The 17,284-nt window shown below is 55.7% G+C and overlaps 1 protein-coding gene across 1 annotated transcript in view; it reads right to left on the bottom strand.

Annotated features, from left to right (window-relative positions):
* The window catches only part of HSPA12B (heat shock 70kD protein 12B), a 13,303-nt gene extending 723 nt beyond the window's left edge, over window positions 1-12,580 (bottom strand). The window contains exons 1-12 of the mRNA XM_008587281.1: window positions 12,538-12,580; window positions 10,693-10,790; window positions 9,507-9,631; window positions 6,518-6,704; window positions 6,062-6,166; window positions 5,639-5,755; window positions 3,440-3,614; window positions 2,494-2,580; window positions 1,951-2,055; window positions 1,583-1,841; window positions 919-1,022; window positions 117-231 (exon numbers count right to left, since the gene is read on the bottom strand). Of these exons, the coding sequence (XP_008585503.1) occupies window positions 117-231; window positions 919-1,022; window positions 1,583-1,841; window positions 1,951-2,055; window positions 2,494-2,580; window positions 3,440-3,614; window positions 5,639-5,755; window positions 6,062-6,166; window positions 6,518-6,704; window positions 9,507-9,631; window positions 10,693-10,790; window positions 12,538-12,580 (1,520 nt within the window). The remainder of the gene's footprint in view (window positions 1-116; window positions 232-918; window positions 1,023-1,582; window positions 1,842-1,950; window positions 2,056-2,493; window positions 2,581-3,439; window positions 3,615-5,638; window positions 5,756-6,061; window positions 6,167-6,517; window positions 6,705-9,506; window positions 9,632-10,692; window positions 10,791-12,537) is intronic.
* Between the last annotated feature and the right edge of the window lie 4,704 nt (window positions 12,581-17,284).

The raw sequence follows: 17,284 nt of genomic DNA, 5'->3' as shown, positions 1-17,284 counted from the left end.
CAGTATTTCAGAGATATTAGGGAGACACTGAAATGACAGCATTTGTGGCTGGTGAGGGTGGGAAGGGAGGGCTTAGGAGGCCAGGATGTCTTCCAGTTACTTCCTATGACTGTCACCTCCACAGGACAGAAACACGCGACACCGCGTGCTGCAGCACGGCCGACTCGGCGAAGCCGCCCACCAGGAACAGCAGCTTCACGTCCTGCACCTCCGGCCGCGCCAGCAGCTCTTCTGCGGGACGGAACGCGGGCGGGGCAGGGGTGGGGGCGGTAAGGAGGAGGGGCGGGGAGAGTGTGAGAGAGGAGGGAGAGAGATCATGAGCCGTTGAGGCCACCACTACCAGGCCACTGGCGAGTCTTCCCCCTCAACCCCCCACCGCCCGAACCCTCCTGGCAACTGGAAACTAGCCATTTGAACTACAAAACGATAACCCGGTTCTGATGAAGAAAAACACTGAGCGCTTTCATTGAGGGCTCCTGGCAATCTTCAGGGGCTCTGTCTCCCCAACACTCTGCCCCCACCCTCTTCTCTCTCCCCGCAACGTGGACGGTGAGGGATAAGGATGTGCATTTACCTGTATGAAATACCCAGATATTGTGTGCAAGACACTATGCTCACTCTAGGTACTTCAACTTATTTTATCCCTGTAATAACATTTTAGGGAACTCAGTGTGCTATCACCCCACTTTATAAATAGGGAAACTGAGGCAACAGAAGTTCTTTAACTTGGCAAGACTACACGTCATCCCTCCTAGCTCTTAATCATCACTGCACTTTGTCCTCCAGGTGTTCCACATGATTCTAGCTTTCATCCCAATATATGGATGTGTGGAGGTTTCCAGGCACTAATGGAGGAATTATTCTCGCATCTGGGTGTATATGTGGGGGTGAATGGAGGACCCGAACTCAAGCGCTCACCTATGTGCTGGATGATCCCGCTGACTGTGGGCTGAAAGAGCTCGTTCATGGCCTCACAAGACATCCGGAGCATCCCTTGTGAGGACCACTTCACGAAGTTCACGCTGTAGGTGGTGAAGGGGAAACAGGCCCATGTCCCAGCTGCTTGGCCCAGCTTGGGATCTGTAGTCCTCACTCCCTACCCCTAGCTCCAGGCAGATGTGTCTGGGCGCTGACCGCACGTTGTGTGTGAATGGTGCCCCAGCTGGGCGTTAGCCCTTATATCCACTCTCTTAGAGGCTTTAGCAGCCAGCCTGCTCCAGTTCCAGGCATGAGGTCACAGGAGAGGAGTCTCCCCTCGCCTCGGTGCAGAGAAGCCAACGAGCATTGGCTGGCAGGGCGCGAGGGTTGGGGGTGGGGAGCAGGCAGGGAGGAGATAGACGTCCGCCCTTTCCCCTGGGGCCCATGGTTCTTCCTCTTGCCTCAGTCGGGGCTGCAGATTCCTGGGGCGGAGCCTGCCGCGCCGGGGTTCCATGCCCCTGCCCCTGCCGCCAGGCTGGCATTAAGTGTATGTGGGATAGATCAGACGGATCCTCGCCCCCCGCCCTCCAGCGCCCACGACCTTCCCCTGCGAAGGCGTTCCCCGTCGGCAAATCCTGCTTGAGCCCGCAGGTCCCAGGCCCACCTGCTCCTGCGCAGGGCCGTCTCCACGTTGTGGCCTCGCTGCTTGCGGTAGAAGTCAATGAAGGAGAAGGGCAGCAAGATGTTGAGCGCCCCCGCACGGTGCGGGGCAGCCGTGCGTTTGCGGGCCTCGAAGGCGATGGTCAGATCCACCCAAGCTGCTGGCCGTTGCCGCTTGAAGGTGGCGATGAAGTCCTCGCCGAAGATGCGACACAGCAACTGCTCGAAGGCTAGGTCCACGCCCACCGCGCCATAGGGACCGCCTGGGGTGGGGCGGAGAACGAAGGGGGGGGGTCAGCGCCCTCCCGGCCGCCAGGGGGCGTTGGCGGGGCGGGGGCGCGCGGGGCACCAGGGCGCTGCCCCGCTACTCACCAGACGCCTTGTAGAGCTCCTTGAGGGTGCCGTGGGGCTGCTCCAGCTGGTGCACGGTGAGGTCAACAGTGCCTCCCCCGCAGTCTGCCACTACGTAGCGGTCTCCTGTGGCGGCGAACGCGGCACACACTCGGGGCCTGCCTCGCTCCCTCATCCCCGCGACCCCTCTAGCCTCGCTCAGCTTCCGACCCTACCCCAGGTCCCGAGCCCTGCTTGCGGGGTACAGGGATGTGAGGGGCTTCAGGTGTTGAACCTCACGTCACCAGATAGGGGTGCAGGGTGTGAGGGAGAAATGGTTCCAGAGGTTCTGCAACTCCACATGAGCGTCAGGGGAGAATCCCCTGGAGGACTGGGAGTTAGGGTGCGGTTGTGAGTGGCTGGGGGTGCAGGCACTGTGACGGGGCTGCCAGGTTAGGTACAGTGGATGGAGGAGGAAGGGGCAGACTTCTAGGGGCGGGGTGGCTTCGGAATTGTTCTCTTTCCCATCGGTATGTGATGCCCCGCAGGGCCAAGAAATATCCCTCCATCCCCTTTTCCTCCCACCTGCTTGCATCTCTGCCCACAGCTCTCCAACGCCAGACTCCACCAGGAACGTGCGGCTGTGGCGGGACCTTCGCAGCTGCTCGCGGGCTGGTGGTTGGGGGACAGCAGGAGAGTGAAGTTAGAAGGAGGCACCACAGCTGCCACACTCAGCCCCCATTGTCCTGCCAAGACCCTCCACGACCCCCTGGAGCAGCCAGTACTCCTGAGACTCCTACCCTCTCCTGACTGGGAGAGGGCAATGCCAGACCCCAAAGGGTACAGGGAAACCCAAGGGGTAATCTCAGGTTCTGTATCCAACAGCTGGAGGATGTATTTCTGGACACAGGACCTTCCCTTAACCCAGGAGGCTCAGGCCATGGCCAAATCAGGTTTAGGAGTGTTTGGATGAGCTTGGGGAGATGAAAGGGAGATGTTCTTAGGGAAGCTCAACTTAGGACCTCTCCCTGTCATAAGAGATGGCATTTGGGAGAGTGACCAAGATTGACAATAGCTGTTCTTGGCCTCGGTGCCCAGTCCCGGCAGCAGGAGCTTGGGGCTGATGTAGGTGGGTGGGGGGCTTATGTAGGGGGTATAGCTAGTGTGCAGGAAGAGGGAGGGGCAGCTGCTGCAGAGGCTGTTTAAGAGAAAGCTCCTGAAGACCTCTCATCTCAGCTCAGGGTGGGGCTGGGCTGAGACCTACCCTCCTCAGATTTTTGCAAGGCGAAATCTTCACCCTCAGATTGGGCTCCTCCAGGTCAGGGCTGTGTCCCATCCTCTGACTAGTTAACCCCCGAGCAGGGCTGTGCCTCCCTCCCTGACTGAACACCACCAGGGATATTTCTACCTGCTCAGATTGGGATCATCCAGGGCGGAGTCTTCCTCCCCTTCATCCTGGACATGACTGAGCCCCTGGCCTCAGTGATCCTCTGGCCCTCAAGGGTTGGCACTGCCCCTGGGGGCCACTCACCCTGCCGGAAGCTGGAGTCAATGGAGCGGCGCTCGCCCAGGCGCCCACTACCAGGGACCCGGCCACTTAGGTCCATGATCTGGTGCAGACGCAGCTTGCGGCAGTAGACAGAAGCAGCCTCGGGCTCCAGGGCAATGAGTAGCTGTTCTGCATCCTCTCGAGACACCAGGCCAGCCTGGGGATGGGAGTAGGCAGAACCAGGCAGCACCCTGTGCTGTCACACCTGAGATGGCATGCCAGGGTGGGGAACCAGGGTCTGTGGGGATCTCACCTCCTTCCCCATCACACCTCATGCATACTAGGCCTCTCAGTCTCCTCCACGCTGCACAAATTTGGAGCTGCCTCACACCTGACCGGGCTAGGGAAGGACACAGCCATGGCCAAGGGGTTGCCCAGCAGGAAGAGACCCTAGACAGAGTGCAACCCTAGAGCACCTGGGATCTGCCCTTTCAAGCTTCCTAAGATGATGGGGCTGCAGCTAGTGCAGGGTGTGCCCACTGAGCACTGGTGGGGGTTAGCAGAGACTCCAGCACAGTGTGGGGGTATAGCAGGTCAGAGGAGATGGTGGGAGCCCCATTTAGCTCACTGAACCCTCTTCCTCCACCAGGCTGGTGTCAGACAGTGGTCACAGGCTGCCCCACTCCCAGGAGAATTTTTTTCCCAGGGAATCTGACGCAGCAGGAAGGAAACAGTGGAATTCCAGGCATCAAGACAGACAGTGGGGGGGAAAATGCTTGGCATCTGTTATCTCCTGCATCAGGGCAGGGGATCCCTGTTGGGAAGTACTTTATGATTTGTGGGGTTCCCCAGATTCTGACCAGATAGGGGAGGGGGATGTGGGTAGGGACAGAGACTTCCTGTTCAGCGCCAGCTCTTCCTGAGTTGGCAGCCAGGGAACAGTAAGGGAGGAAGCAGGGCAGGTTGACAACAGGGGGGCACTAGGGTGGGAGGTGTTTGTTCTGGCTGGGGACAGCCTAGCTTCCATCCTGATCCCTGTGGGGGCATACCCACTATGCTCAGGCTTAGTTTCTTCCAGTGACAAGGCACCCACAGACCTGGCTCCTGGGTCATGCCTGGCCCCCAGGTATGGGCTGAGGGGTTCACAGGCAGACTTGAGATCCATTTTGGACATCCTAGGGTCTGTCTCCCAAGGCCGCAGGGTTAGGACCAAGCAATGAGTCTTGCTCTGGGAGGCTGTGCCCCCTCTCTGTTCCTACTGGAGAGGGTTGTGCCTAAGCCCCCCACCCGCCTTTCTCCAGATCTCTGGGCTTCTCTGTGGTAGGAAGATCAGTACACATTGCCAGAATCACCTCCCTTTATATTTTCACAGTCCTTCCCCTGCTCAAGAATCTACAATGGTTGGGGCCAGGGAGATGCTCCTGAAAATCCCAAGGCCAGCTGGATTGAATGTTCTTGGAGCCCACAGCTGCTTGAGTGTCAGCTGCTATTGGCTCACAACTGCCCCACCTCTGGACAACTGTCCCCAGCTGAATGGGAACTGCCTCACTTCCAGAGGTTTCCCTCCTACTCCCCCAGCAACCCATGACAGACTGATCTGGACGTATAAGAAGCCAGCCCTGGGCCGGCCCGGTGGCGCACTGGAGAGTGCGCCGCTTGAGAGCGTGGCGGCGCTCCTGCCAAGGGTTCGGATCCCATGTGGAGACCGGTTCCCACTCACTGGCTGAGTGTGGTGCGGGCGCAACACCGAGGGTTGCGATCCCGTTACCGGTCACTAAAAAAGACAAAAAAGGAAGAAAAAAAAAGAAGCCAGCCCCCTTACCTCACTGTGGCCAACTCTGCTAGAGTTCTTCCTCCAGAGCTCCCCCATGACTCCAGCCAAGACTACATGCTTGCTTAGTTCTCTCTCCTGTCCTGCCTCCCTTCCTCTCCTTTCCCCTGACAGGCTTTCTTCAACAGACCACGTGCATGAGAATCTCCACCTTGGGTTCTGTTTCTAGGAAACCTGACTTAAAACACTGTCCATGCTGGCCTGGGTTAAGCCTCTTGTCCATCTTCCTTTGTTTCTGCAGGCCCACTCCCTCTCCTGGTGGCAACAACCCCCCAAACTCCCAGCAGGGGAAGGCTGGAAGTCATTACACAATGACTCTGTGGTCCCAGGGATGGCGGGTGAATGAAGGAATGGGGCCATCCCCAGGGCCTTCCTGAGCAGCGTTTTTTGCTCTGCCCCCACATCCTCACCAGGTAGGCAGCCTCCCGCATGAACTGCTTGGCTGGCTGTTTCCAGATGGCAGGCACTGTCAACACCCAGCGCACATTGTCCTTCTCTGGCAGTGATGGGCATTGCTCCCTCAGCTCCTGCAGCAGTAGGGGACAGTGAGAGGAACAGCTGGCTTGGTGGAGGTGGGGGTGTCTTCAGCCCTTTACGGGAGCCGGAGGGACTAATCAAACCTCAGGGAGGACTTCCCAGCTGAGCCGGAAGACCCTCTCCATCATACACCCGTATGGCTTGGTGCAAGGCTCTACCAGACAGGAAGGCAGGTCACTGGGGATGACCTCTGACCTTTGACCTACCCATCAGATGGACGGGGATGGGGTGAGAGAAAGGAATGGAGTAGAAAGGCCTGGGGTCCCCAGTCAGCAGGGATGGGGGCCACAGCTCACCTGAAGGGCATGCTCCTTGAAGAAGCGCAGGGCATGGGCGAACACCTCTAGAGCGGGCATCTTCTTACCATTTATCGCTTCTAGCTGGGTCTTCAAGGTGAGATCCTGGCAGGGACAAGAGCAGCTCTTCAGGAGGCCATAGCTCTGCCCCCTTTTCCTGACGACCTCTATCTTAAAATCACCTCTTTTCCTGGAGCTTCCCTTCCTCTAGTATGGCACCACTCTCACATCACCTGTCCTCTGCCACAGCCCCTCTCCTTAGCCCCGCCCCAACCATTCCTGAGCCCCGCCCACACCCCTCCAGCTTCTCCTTTAGCCCCGCCCCCTCTTAGCCACTCCTCTGTAAGGCCCTTCCTCACCTTTTAGCTTTTCCACACTCTCCGTTAGCCCTGCTTTTCCCCATCCTGGCCCCACCTCCCTGGCTGGAGCCCTGCCCAGAGCCGCAGTGTGACTCACAGTGGCGCTGTGGATCTTCATCTTGAACTTCTCGAAGTAGAGCCAGTCCCGCGCCTCTTCGGGGTCCAGGTCATGGTAGTAATCGCGGGCAGTGTAGCCAAAGCTGTGAAAGGCGCCCTCTGGGGTCAGCAGCAGGCAGGTCGGGGTCTTCTGGTGGGCCACGCCCGGGTCCCCACCCTCCCATTTCCTGCAGAGGCACGGGACGGGCAGTGTGGGCAAGGGCAACCCTCCCTTCATGGGGTTAGGCTCTAGCTCTGGGGCCAGCTGTATGACCTTGAGCAGGACACAGCCTCCCTGAGCCTCAGTCTTCTCATCCATAAAATGGGAATAATAATAGTACTTACCTCTCAGGGTTCTTGTGAAGAGCATAGGAAGGAAGATGGTGCCTGGCACCCACTTAAATCTCCATAAATCCTACCCATGGGATCCTCCCTGTCCATGGGGCCACTGAGTCCTCCTAACTCCTCTCCCTCCCATGAGGTACACCACTTGACCTCACCTCCCTGCACCTTTAACAGCAACAGCAAACCATCATCCATCCTCCTGGATCTGGTCTCCTGATGTGTGTGTCTGGAGCCCTAGCAGACTTCTCCTGGCCAGCTAGTTTGCCCTCCTCCATGCTGTCTTCCACAGCCAAGCTTCTTCAAGGCCTTTCATGGCCATTCCTATCTGACCCACATCAGAAACTAAACCCCAGGGGACTGCACCTCAGGCAGGCCCCCAAAACCTGAATTTCTGAACCTCCCTGTCTACAGGGGCTTCTGGGCCTCCACCCAGAACTCGCTGCCCAGTTCATTGCTTGCACAATCCCTTCCTCCCCTTCCGACTCCTTTTCTTCCTTTAAAAAAAAAAAAAAAGATGACCAGTAAGGGGATCTTAACCCTTGGCTTGGTGTTGTCAGCACCACGCTCTCCCAAGTGAGCCAACCGGCCATCCATATACAGGGATCCGAACCCGTGGCCTTGGTGTTCTCAGCACCACACTCTCCCAAGTGAGCCACGGGCTGGCTTATCCTATTCCTTTTCCGAAGCCCTGACCCCTCAAGGCCAAGTTCTTCATTGCAGCCTTTTGGGAGAAGGAACTGGGCATCCAGGCATAGGGAGCAGCATGTGCAAGAGCTTCGAAGTGTGGAAGAGCAGGGGGACTAGCTATAGGTTGGCTCAATATGCAGCAGAGAAAATACAGAGAAGATAATGAAGATCACTGAATGCTATTTCAGAATTCTATCTTGGTAGATTTTAAGTAAGGAAGTGAAGAGGCATGACCACATTTGCCTTTAGAAAGGAAGGTCACTGGTCCCCATGCAGCAACAGACTGGAGGGAAGGGAGAATGAAGAAGGTAAACCAGGTGAGAGAGGGCGGGGGCTGAATTTGGGCAGGGGTGGTGGTCATGGAGAGAAATGGATGGGTATTTCAGAGATATTAGGGAGACACTGAAATGACAGCATTTGTGGCTGGTGAGGGTGGGAAGGGAGGGCTTAGGAGGCCAGGATGTCTTCCAGTTACTTCCTATGACTGTCACCTCCACAGGACAGAAACAGTGTCCCTTCATGTGTCCTTGGCCCCAGCCATGTGTGCTGATGAGCATGCCAGCTGGGATGCCCTGCAGCTCCTAGAAGACTATCAGTGCCCAGAGACTTTGTGGCCTCCTGTGATGTGGAGGGAGCAGAGAAGGGAAGGACAGTCCCGGCTCATGAAGCTCAAGTCCCATTTATCTTTGGAGCAGTGACCCCTGTCTGTCTTTCCATTCACCCTTCCATCCACCCTCCCGCACCTCAGGAAGCCCCCCTGTACCTCTCAGCCCAGATACATTCAAAGGATCAGGATCTTGAGGTCCAAAGGAGAGTGTTCAAACAAATGTTTTGTTAAAATAAAACTCAACATCAGAATGGATTTTTCAAATATCTCTGCCTTGGGCTGAATGTCCCCCCAAAACTTAATTCCCACTGTAACTGATGAGGGTAGGAAATCCTATTATGGTAACCAAAAGGTGGGGCTTTGAAGAGGTGATTAGATTGTAGGACTGTGCAGTGGTGAATGGATTAGTAACGGTGGTCATGGGCGTGGTTCTGAAGGCTTTAAAAGGAGACTGAATGAGGAAGCTGCTCTCTTGCTCCCTCCGCTAAACCATTTTCAGAATGTGATACCCTGTCATCCATGTTGCCACCACCAAAGCCTTCACCAGCTGTGTTCCCTGGACTTTGGACTTCCCAGCCTCAGAAACTGTAAGCAGTAAATTTTGTTTTCTTTATAAATTACCCAGTCCCAGGTATTTTGTTATAAGCAAGAGAAACAGTGTAATTCAATCTCTTTCTTAACTGTGTGACTTGTCAACTCAGTTAACCCTCTGATCCTTTGTTTCCCTGTTTTTCATTTGAGATGTTGGACTGAGGAATCTGCCTTTTGGAATCTACTCTATAGAGATCCCAGCACAAGTTTTCAAAGAAGGATATTCATAGCAGCACTTTTTGTAATAGTGAAAAATGAGAGGAGAGAACCCCTAAAACCATAGGGGAATGGATAAATTCTAACACATCCGTACTATAGAATACTATGCAACTGTGAAAAGAAAGTAGTACCTTTGTATGTACTGACATAAAACATCTACAAAACAGGGTTGAAAGTTTCAAATAAAGTAAGTTGTATGAGATCCCATTTTTAAAAAAAAAACATGTGCACATGTGTGTGTGTTTGTGCACAAGCCCAGAAAACGATTTGCGTGTTTTATTGTTTGTTATATCTCAATAAAAATTTAAAAATTAAGAACAAAGCCTGACATTTCCTGCAGAGGGCTGGGAGTTGTTCCAATTGAGCTGGGAGCTGAGGCCTGGGGCTCATTCTCAACCTTTTGCTCCAGTGGTGTGCCCCAGACTAAAGGTGGAAGGGGTTCTAAGGAGATCCCATGTCTCAGTGACAGTACTTCTGGGACCAGGCCCATTGCAGGTGGTGAGGACCCCCCCCACCAATCTCCCAGCCCAGCCACCCTCACCTCATCATGTGGATGGACTCAGGGTCACTGGCAAAGCTGAAGGCATAGCCACTGGATGTGGTGCCAAAGTCGATGGCCACCACCACGGAGAAGGGAGCCTGCTGGGGGGCTCGGGCCTCTGGCTTCTGCAGGAGCAAGACCTAGATTCAGCGAGCAGCCAGCAGGGTCAGGCTGACCGCACTTGGGAGCCCCTTCTCCTCCACTGGCTGTGGTCCAGACCAGCCCTGGCTCATCCCCACCTGCCCGCCTGCCTGGGTTCCCCTGCCCTCCCAGGCTCCAGGCTGAGCCCCGGACATGCCCACTGCTCAGAAAGCTCAAGGCCTCCAGGTAGCCCCATGCAGTTTTTGGCTCAAGCTCCTGCTTTCCTGCCCTCAGTTCTCTGCCCACCTTCTGCCTGGACTGCCTTAGCTCCACCCCGTTCTCACACCATCCACCAGCCTGGACCCAGCTGGGAGCAATTTTGCTCCTCCAGACAGCTTTATAGCACATGGACCTGTGTATATTTCACCTTCTTGCTCTTTGCAGACACAGTGACACAAACCAGACTTTGTCTGATTTTGCAGCAGAGAGGAGAGGCCCTGTGCACATGCCCAGAGTGGTCCTTACCTTCTCTCAGGCCACGCCTGAGATCCCTGAGAACAAGGGGGTCCCCAAGCTGGATCACAAGGGCAAAGCCATCCAGGGTGGGGTGCATAAGGAGCTTGGGGGTGGGGACCTTATGTCTTGGAAAATCCAAGCTAGTAGTTTCCAAACTATTTTTTAGCAACATGTCTCCTCTCCCCCAGACATGACTTGGATTAAGGTGGGGCTGTGGCCAATAGGAGGGGGAGCAGCTCTGGGAGGCCCCAGTACTCTGAGGATCTAGGAAAACCACATGCTCAAGAGGTATACCTGCCCCAGCCAGTCCGACTGCAATGGCCCCTGGGTGTCATCCCGCGGTGGGGAGCACTGGGAGTTGGTTATGTAGGGCTCACTTTCTCTGTAGAATTGTTACCCCTACCGTCCAAGGCCACCCAAGGTTAACCCTCCTGAGGGGCACATGACTAGAGTGTGCAGGGGCAGGAAGCCTGGTGGCAACCCTGTTCCATCCTCCTCCCCAGCCCAGGCCGTCCCACAGCTCTACCAGGCACAACCCCCCTCTGTGCCACTCAGGCCACCCACCACCCTATCCCTGCTCTGGGCTTACTGGAGACTGTGAGGGAGTGAGGGGGGCAATGCCACAGCTTTCCTGGGTCCTTGGGGAGCCGGGTGGGCTGGGCACTGGGGACCGCTCTGGACTGGAGCCTGCAGAGAAGAGAGGGCAGGTCATCCTGGCACAATCAGGGTGGGCTGAGCCCCAGGCCTGGCACTGGGAGGTCCTCCAACAGACCTTGCTAGGCCAAGGCAAGGGATACCCTGCCAGGGAAAGGGACTAGAGGGGGGCCAGGAGGGACAAGTGTGAGGCAGGGGCAGGGGCTGAGGGCCTGTTACCAGTCAGAGACAACCTTTCCCCCAGAGTGACCCAGTCTCCCCCCAGAACCCCTCAGACACATGACAGGGGGAGGGGAGAGAGACAGAGAAGCATTGCATGGTGGGGAGACTGAGTCCAGAGGTGTAGGGCACGAGAGATGGGGCAGGTGAGCTCTGGGGGTGGAGGGTGGAGAAGCCAGAAACAGTAGAGGAAGTATAGATCCAACTGGCTGGGAGGTAGGGCAGCTGGCCCAGGGGTGGGGCTGCTCCCCTTCATCCTAGAGGGGCCACATGGTTCTAATCAGGACTTGACTGTGCTCCCCCCTCCCCCTCCACAAGGGCCACAGGCAGGCCCAGCTGGCTGCCTGGGGAGGATGAAGAGGGAGGGGGCAGCACCTCCTCCTAGCCCATCCCTGAGCTGGGGGACGTCCACACCACCAGGACATGAGGAAGTCTGCTTGCCATTCCTCCCTCAACACACACACACACACACACACACACACGCTCACACACATAAACACACATACACTCCAAGCCAGCATTTGGGAGCAGGGGACCCCACTGAGATCCTGCAGGCCTAGGACTGGGCTGGACCTTTGGTGGGAGAAAGTAGAGCAGTCCCCTGGAGGCAGCCCAGGGCCTGGCTTGGCAGTTCAGGCAGCTGGTGGGGCAGGAGGACCTGCCTGGCTGGACACCCATAGGTGTGGGCTGGTGGCTGGTCACCACTACACTGAGCTTTGCTAAGGTCATGTGAGGGGCACTGGGACTACCCTGGGATCCATGGACGTGGGCAGGGAGGCTGGCCAGAGAGGCAGAGTGGGATCTGACATGAAAATCCATAGACAAATCAAGCAGGTCTGTCGCCAGGGAGGGGCCTGTGCCATGTGGCCCTGGGCAGGTCCCAGCCCTCCCCGGCCTTGGGGTAACCTGGGAACGTGTGAGGGATCAGGTATGAGGGGGACTCTGGGAAGTTCCTGGACAGGGCCGGAGTATGTCTGAGGTGCCACAGGGGCAGGGACATGGTGGTCACGTTCTGAGGGCTCCCTTTCCTCAGGCAGCCAGACCGCCTCAGGCTCTGCCACCAGCTTCAGCTTGAGAGGCCAATTTGCTGTGGTTTCAGCTTGGGAAGGGAGGCAGGAAGGAAGGGCCCAGCCTGCCAGGTCTTTGTGAATGGACTTCCTGAGGAGTGTCCCTCCTGCCTGCCGGCCTCCCACCCCTGCAGAGAACCCGGAGCCTGCTTCAGCCCATGCCACAAGCAGACACACATGCACACAGAACTCTGTGCCCACACATGCACCTGCAGACTACACTCTCACACAGGTCCTGTGCTCAGAGACCTACCCACAGACACACACTCACATGGGTCCTGTGCACACACCCCCTGCACAAAACATGCACATGCACATGCTCATATACACACAGGGGTCCTGTGCACAGACCCATCCCGTACACACACACTCACATACACAGAAGGGCTCACAGGAACCTCTGCTGGGAGAGGCATGTGTGGACAGTCTACAGGTGGATCTCAGTGCCGGGGCAAGTGGGGCAATGTGTCAGGGCAGAGTGGTGGGGGTCTTACCAATATACAGCCCCTGCAGGCCCATCTCCGGGACAGCCAGCATCCTTGCAGCAGACCCTATAGCTGTCAACAGGAACAGACAAGCAGAATGGGATTTATTGGTTCCTTTGTCTGCTCACTGAATGTTTATGTGTTTTATTTACTTTTTGCTGGAGTCCTTTGGAGCACATCCCAGACATCATGTTGTTTCACCTATAAACTCTTCAGTATGTTTCTCCAACAGATAAAGATTTTTTTTTAAAGTCACTACAACACCATTCTCATGCCTAAAAAATCTGCCAGTAATTTTAAAATCTCATCTAAAGTTCAGTCCCACAGGCCTAGCTTGTCTCAAAAATGGGTTTGCTTCATAGGAATCAGGATCCTCTTAAATATTTTCTAGTGCCCACTCTGTGCCAGGTGCTGGGGGACATCAGTGACTCAGAGGGACCCTGTCTATGCCTTGGGGCCCCACAGCCTGGTGGGGGAGACCACCATAATCAGATAGTCACACAAGTGCTTTTGAGGTTACAAACGATGCCGAGGCTGTGACGGTGGCAGCTGGATGCAGTGGGTAGGAAGGGGAGCGTGGTAAGGCTGGACGAGGGGCTGGCTGGGTGCCCCCCCCGCAGGCAGGCACCATGGACCCTATTTTAGATTTGGTTTTATATGAAGAGCGATAGCAAATCTTGAAAGGTTCAAAGTGGCAGGGTGGGGGTGGGGGATGATCACATTTGTGTTTTGAGACCCCCTCCAGCTGCACAAGGAGAGTGGATTGCCATGGGGCAATATGGAAGCAGGAGCCCAGTCGGCCTACTGCAGCCCGCCATGTGTGCCTTGAGACCAAAGTGGAGACATTTAGGAGACAGAAGGTGAAACCAACAGGGCTGACTGGATTGGGTACGGGGGGTTAGGAAGGTGTCAAGGGTGGCATTGCCCAGTTCAAGCTAGGTGGATGGTGAAGTGGAGAACGCCGGCTGGCAGGGGTAAGGGGCAGTTTGGGGTGTGATTTTGAACTGCTGAGAGAACATACCAAGTAGCCAGATGTTATGATCTGGCAGTCGGGGAGATGTGCCTTGGGGAGTCCTTGTCATGGGACACTGGCAGAGTACAGGGGGGGAGGAAAGGAAAGGGAATCTACACTTCCAGGCTGCACAGAGGAAGGTGGGCTGGCCAAGGAGATCGAGACGTCTCCTGAAGATCACTCTAAGAGAAGGGGGCAAAGCTAGATGCCAATAATAGGTCCTTAGATGAGACTGGAAACACTTGTTTTAATGGCCCAAGGCAGGTAAGCCTAGGTGAGGAGTGAGCAGGTGAGAGAACTGAGCTACAACTTCTGAGAAGCTTGGCTGAGATCAGGAAAGGATGTGAGTGCAGTTGCCAGAGGGAGATAAAGCTCGAAGGAGGTGAGGAAGGATATTTATTTTCTAAGATGGGAGGAACCTGAGCTTGTGTCTGTGAAGTTCGGGGGCCCAGACTATAAGCAAGACCCTCCAAATCGTCGACAGCTTTGTTACTCAGTGTAGTCTCAGGACTGACAGCAGTGGCTTCACCAGGAGCTTGTGAGAAATGCAGAATCTCAGGCCCCGCCCACACCTGCTGAATCAGAACTCATATTTTAATAAGATCCCCAGGTGATTTGGGTGCACATTAAAGTCTGAGGAGTGCTGCTCAACAGTGTCCCCTAGTCAGTCTACAGATCATTGACGCTACTGTCCTCATCTGTGGGCCTGGCTGCCCACTAAACAAAGGTAGGGGCTGTCCAGAGCCCACTCCTTCTCTGTAGCCAGTGGCTGAATCAGGAAGTTTTGCCAACAGAACACAGGCAGACACAGAGCTGGGCATTGTCACACCCATACACACATGCACACACCCTTGCTCCTGCAGAGTTCATACAAACCCAGCCCCATTGAGGGCAGACACCCAGATGCCCACATACTCTTGTATGTCCAGGATAATCCTGCATGGCTCACACCATGGAGATTTCTAGACACATACAGTCCTGCTGTCCTTCATGTAAATGGAGGTATACAGCAGGATGCCCAGCAATCAGAATCAGGAGAAGGATGGGGGCTGGTTGTGGGCACTCATATAGCAAGCTGACTGATGCCAAGAAAAAGCAGAGCAAACAGAGGGGGAGGGTAGGGGCCTTGGGAGCCAGGGACAGGAGCCCAGCTCAGGATAATGGAGTGGTGAGCTGGAGTTGGCCCCCAGCAGCTCTTGAGAGCTGATTCCGTGTCTCTCTTCCCAATTCTGTATTCACCAACACCACACTGGGAGCTTGAAATCAGCGATGGTTGGGAGTATTTACACCATGGAAATTGGCAAACACTGCAAATCAGGTTTTTCTCCCTCTCAAAGAAGGAGAAAACATCTACCAGCATATCACTGGATCAGGCCACAAGGGAGGAGCTAGGAGCCCTATTTGTTTGTTTCCATTCTTTAGCAAACATTTACTGAGGATTTCTTTGTGCCAAGCTCTGAGCTAAGTGCTGGGAACCACTTTGTTGAATGAATGAATGGATTTTCTGGACCAAGGCGATTGTACCTGGAGGAGAAACAATCTAGAACCGCCATGTTCCTGTATGCTCCATGTCCAAACCATGTGCCTATAATCTTCCCAGCTATCTGAAGCTGTCCAGTTATCCCATGGGTGTTGTACACTGAGCGCCCCTACACTGGGGTGTCAGAGATGACAAGGGTCTACTGTGGCACTGGTGTGAGTGCACCATGTCACCTCTCTGTGCCTCAGTCCCTTTCCTGTAAAATGCACACAGGGGGCTTGCGAGGACCAACGAGTACAGGTATGGTAGGTGCTGATGAAGCAGGGACCTGGGCAGGTGTGAGCAGTGTTCTTTCCCTTCGTGACACGGATTCTGAATTTTCTCTTGTTAGAAGTTTTTGGTTTTACTGAGAATTTTATTCTAGTCATCCTGAGTTCTTTAGGGACAGAGGTAGGCACTGAACCTATTGTGTTAAAGGAGGAGGCTCCCACTGATTCCAAGAGGTGGAGGTTGAAGGCTGTGGCCACCACCCAAGCAGGCACACATGCCCCTGTGTCCAGAACCCCCCACCACTCACACACACCCAGAAACATTTAAGGAGAATGCTGACCATGGAGCTCAGGACAACCTCAGCTCCCAAAAGCCAGGTCTGGGCAGAGTCCACAGCTGGAAACGGGGGAGAAAGACTCCTGCCCCAGGGGCCCACAAATTTCAGACTAGTGATGCCTATGGGTTTGATAGTAAATGGATGGACAGTTTGATTTACACAGAAGGTAACTTTGTTCCCTAGTTACAAGCACAGGCCAAACTCTGGCCCCAGCCTGATGCCTACCTTAACGTATACAGATCCTTAACCCTGCCCATGGACTGACCCCTAACACTTGGCCTTATATTGACCTCTAATCTTCAGCTTTACTCTAACCTCTAGCCCTGAATTCTACCCAATAGGCATGGCCTATCAGTCACTGGGGACCAGGGTGTGTCTGAGTAGGAACTAACAACCAGGGACTCTTATCCCAGAGTGACCCCCAGCCTCACAGCAGCCTATAACTTTTTGCCTGATGGAGAGGATTCTCGGAGGATCTATTCTGGGGTAGGTGTGCTTAGGCTTGGTACTTATGCCCTCGGAGCACCACGGGCATGTGGTGTTGCTGGGTTTCAGGGCTCCACACAATGCCCACGAGGATAAAAAACCCGCTCAGATCCTTACAACGCCCCTCCTCACGAGACCCTGCCTCTCCTGCCTGCAGCTCTCTGCTCAGCACTCTGCTAGCCCTTTAATGGAACAGGTCTATCAGTGGGCTAAGTGAGGCCACAGGCATCTCTTCCAAACCACAGATTGGGGCAACCAGGGCCCAAGGGACAGATCTGAACTGGCACCCAAAGGGCTGCTCCTCCTGTGCTGGGGCAGGGGGTCATAGAAATGGCCCCTCCCTACCCTCAATTTTGTTTTCCATACATCCTGCCCCACCCCCTCGGGTCCTCATCAAGGGAACAGCCAGTTCACAAACAACCTCTGTCCCACAGGCCCAGGCCCCAAAGCCCTCCTACGCTTTGCCCCTCTCCCCCATCGCCTCGCCTTTCCTTAGCTCCCTCACCTTCTGTGGCTAGTTAAGAGTTCCCTCCCTCCCAGTCTCCCCCACACATAAGCTCGCTTCATAGACCGGCTCCATTGCCCCTATCGGAGCCCCGACCCCATCCGGCCTGGACCACCAAGCTGGCCTCCCCGAGAGAAACCTGAGTTCCCTGGCCTGAAGACATTGGCATCCTGGCCACTCCGCCACTTTTTTGCACTCCCGGACCATTTGCCTCTGAGGACACCCTTGCAAAACACACACACACATACATTCGACCCCGAGGTCTCCACTTCAGGCCTACGCACCGTGTCCCCACAAATTGGCTCCCGGGAGCAGACCCCAGCCCACCCCAGCTTCCGCGCCGGACCCCCAGGCACAGGAGTCTCCCCAGCCCGACCCTCCGCGCAGCGTGTGTGGGGTCTCGAAGCCCAGATGGGGGCCCATGGTCGCTGCCCCCATGACCTTCCCGAACCCGAAGCTACAGGCTGGAGAGAGGGGCTCGCGGACGTGCCCCCGCCCGGCCCCGGAGTCAGGAGGTGTCGGTGGGGCCTCAGCCGACATCCCTGGACGGCAAACCTCCGCGCCTTCCTCCACTCGCGGAGCCCAGCAGCCCCCGCCCAGAACTCACCTCCGCCCTCCCGACAGCTCGACCCGCGTCCAGCCGCCTCGATCCCGGCCCGCAGCCGG

This window comes from Galeopterus variegatus, unplaced genomic scaffold, assembly GCF_000696425.1.
Source record: "Galeopterus variegatus unplaced genomic scaffold, G_variegatus-3.0.2 Scaffold4330, whole genome shotgun sequence".
Taxonomy (NCBI): Eukaryota; Metazoa; Chordata; class Mammalia; order Dermoptera; family Cynocephalidae; genus Galeopterus; species Galeopterus variegatus.
The sequence above is the reverse complement of the archived record's forward strand: the minus strand, read 5'-3'. Positions and strand labels throughout refer to the sequence as shown.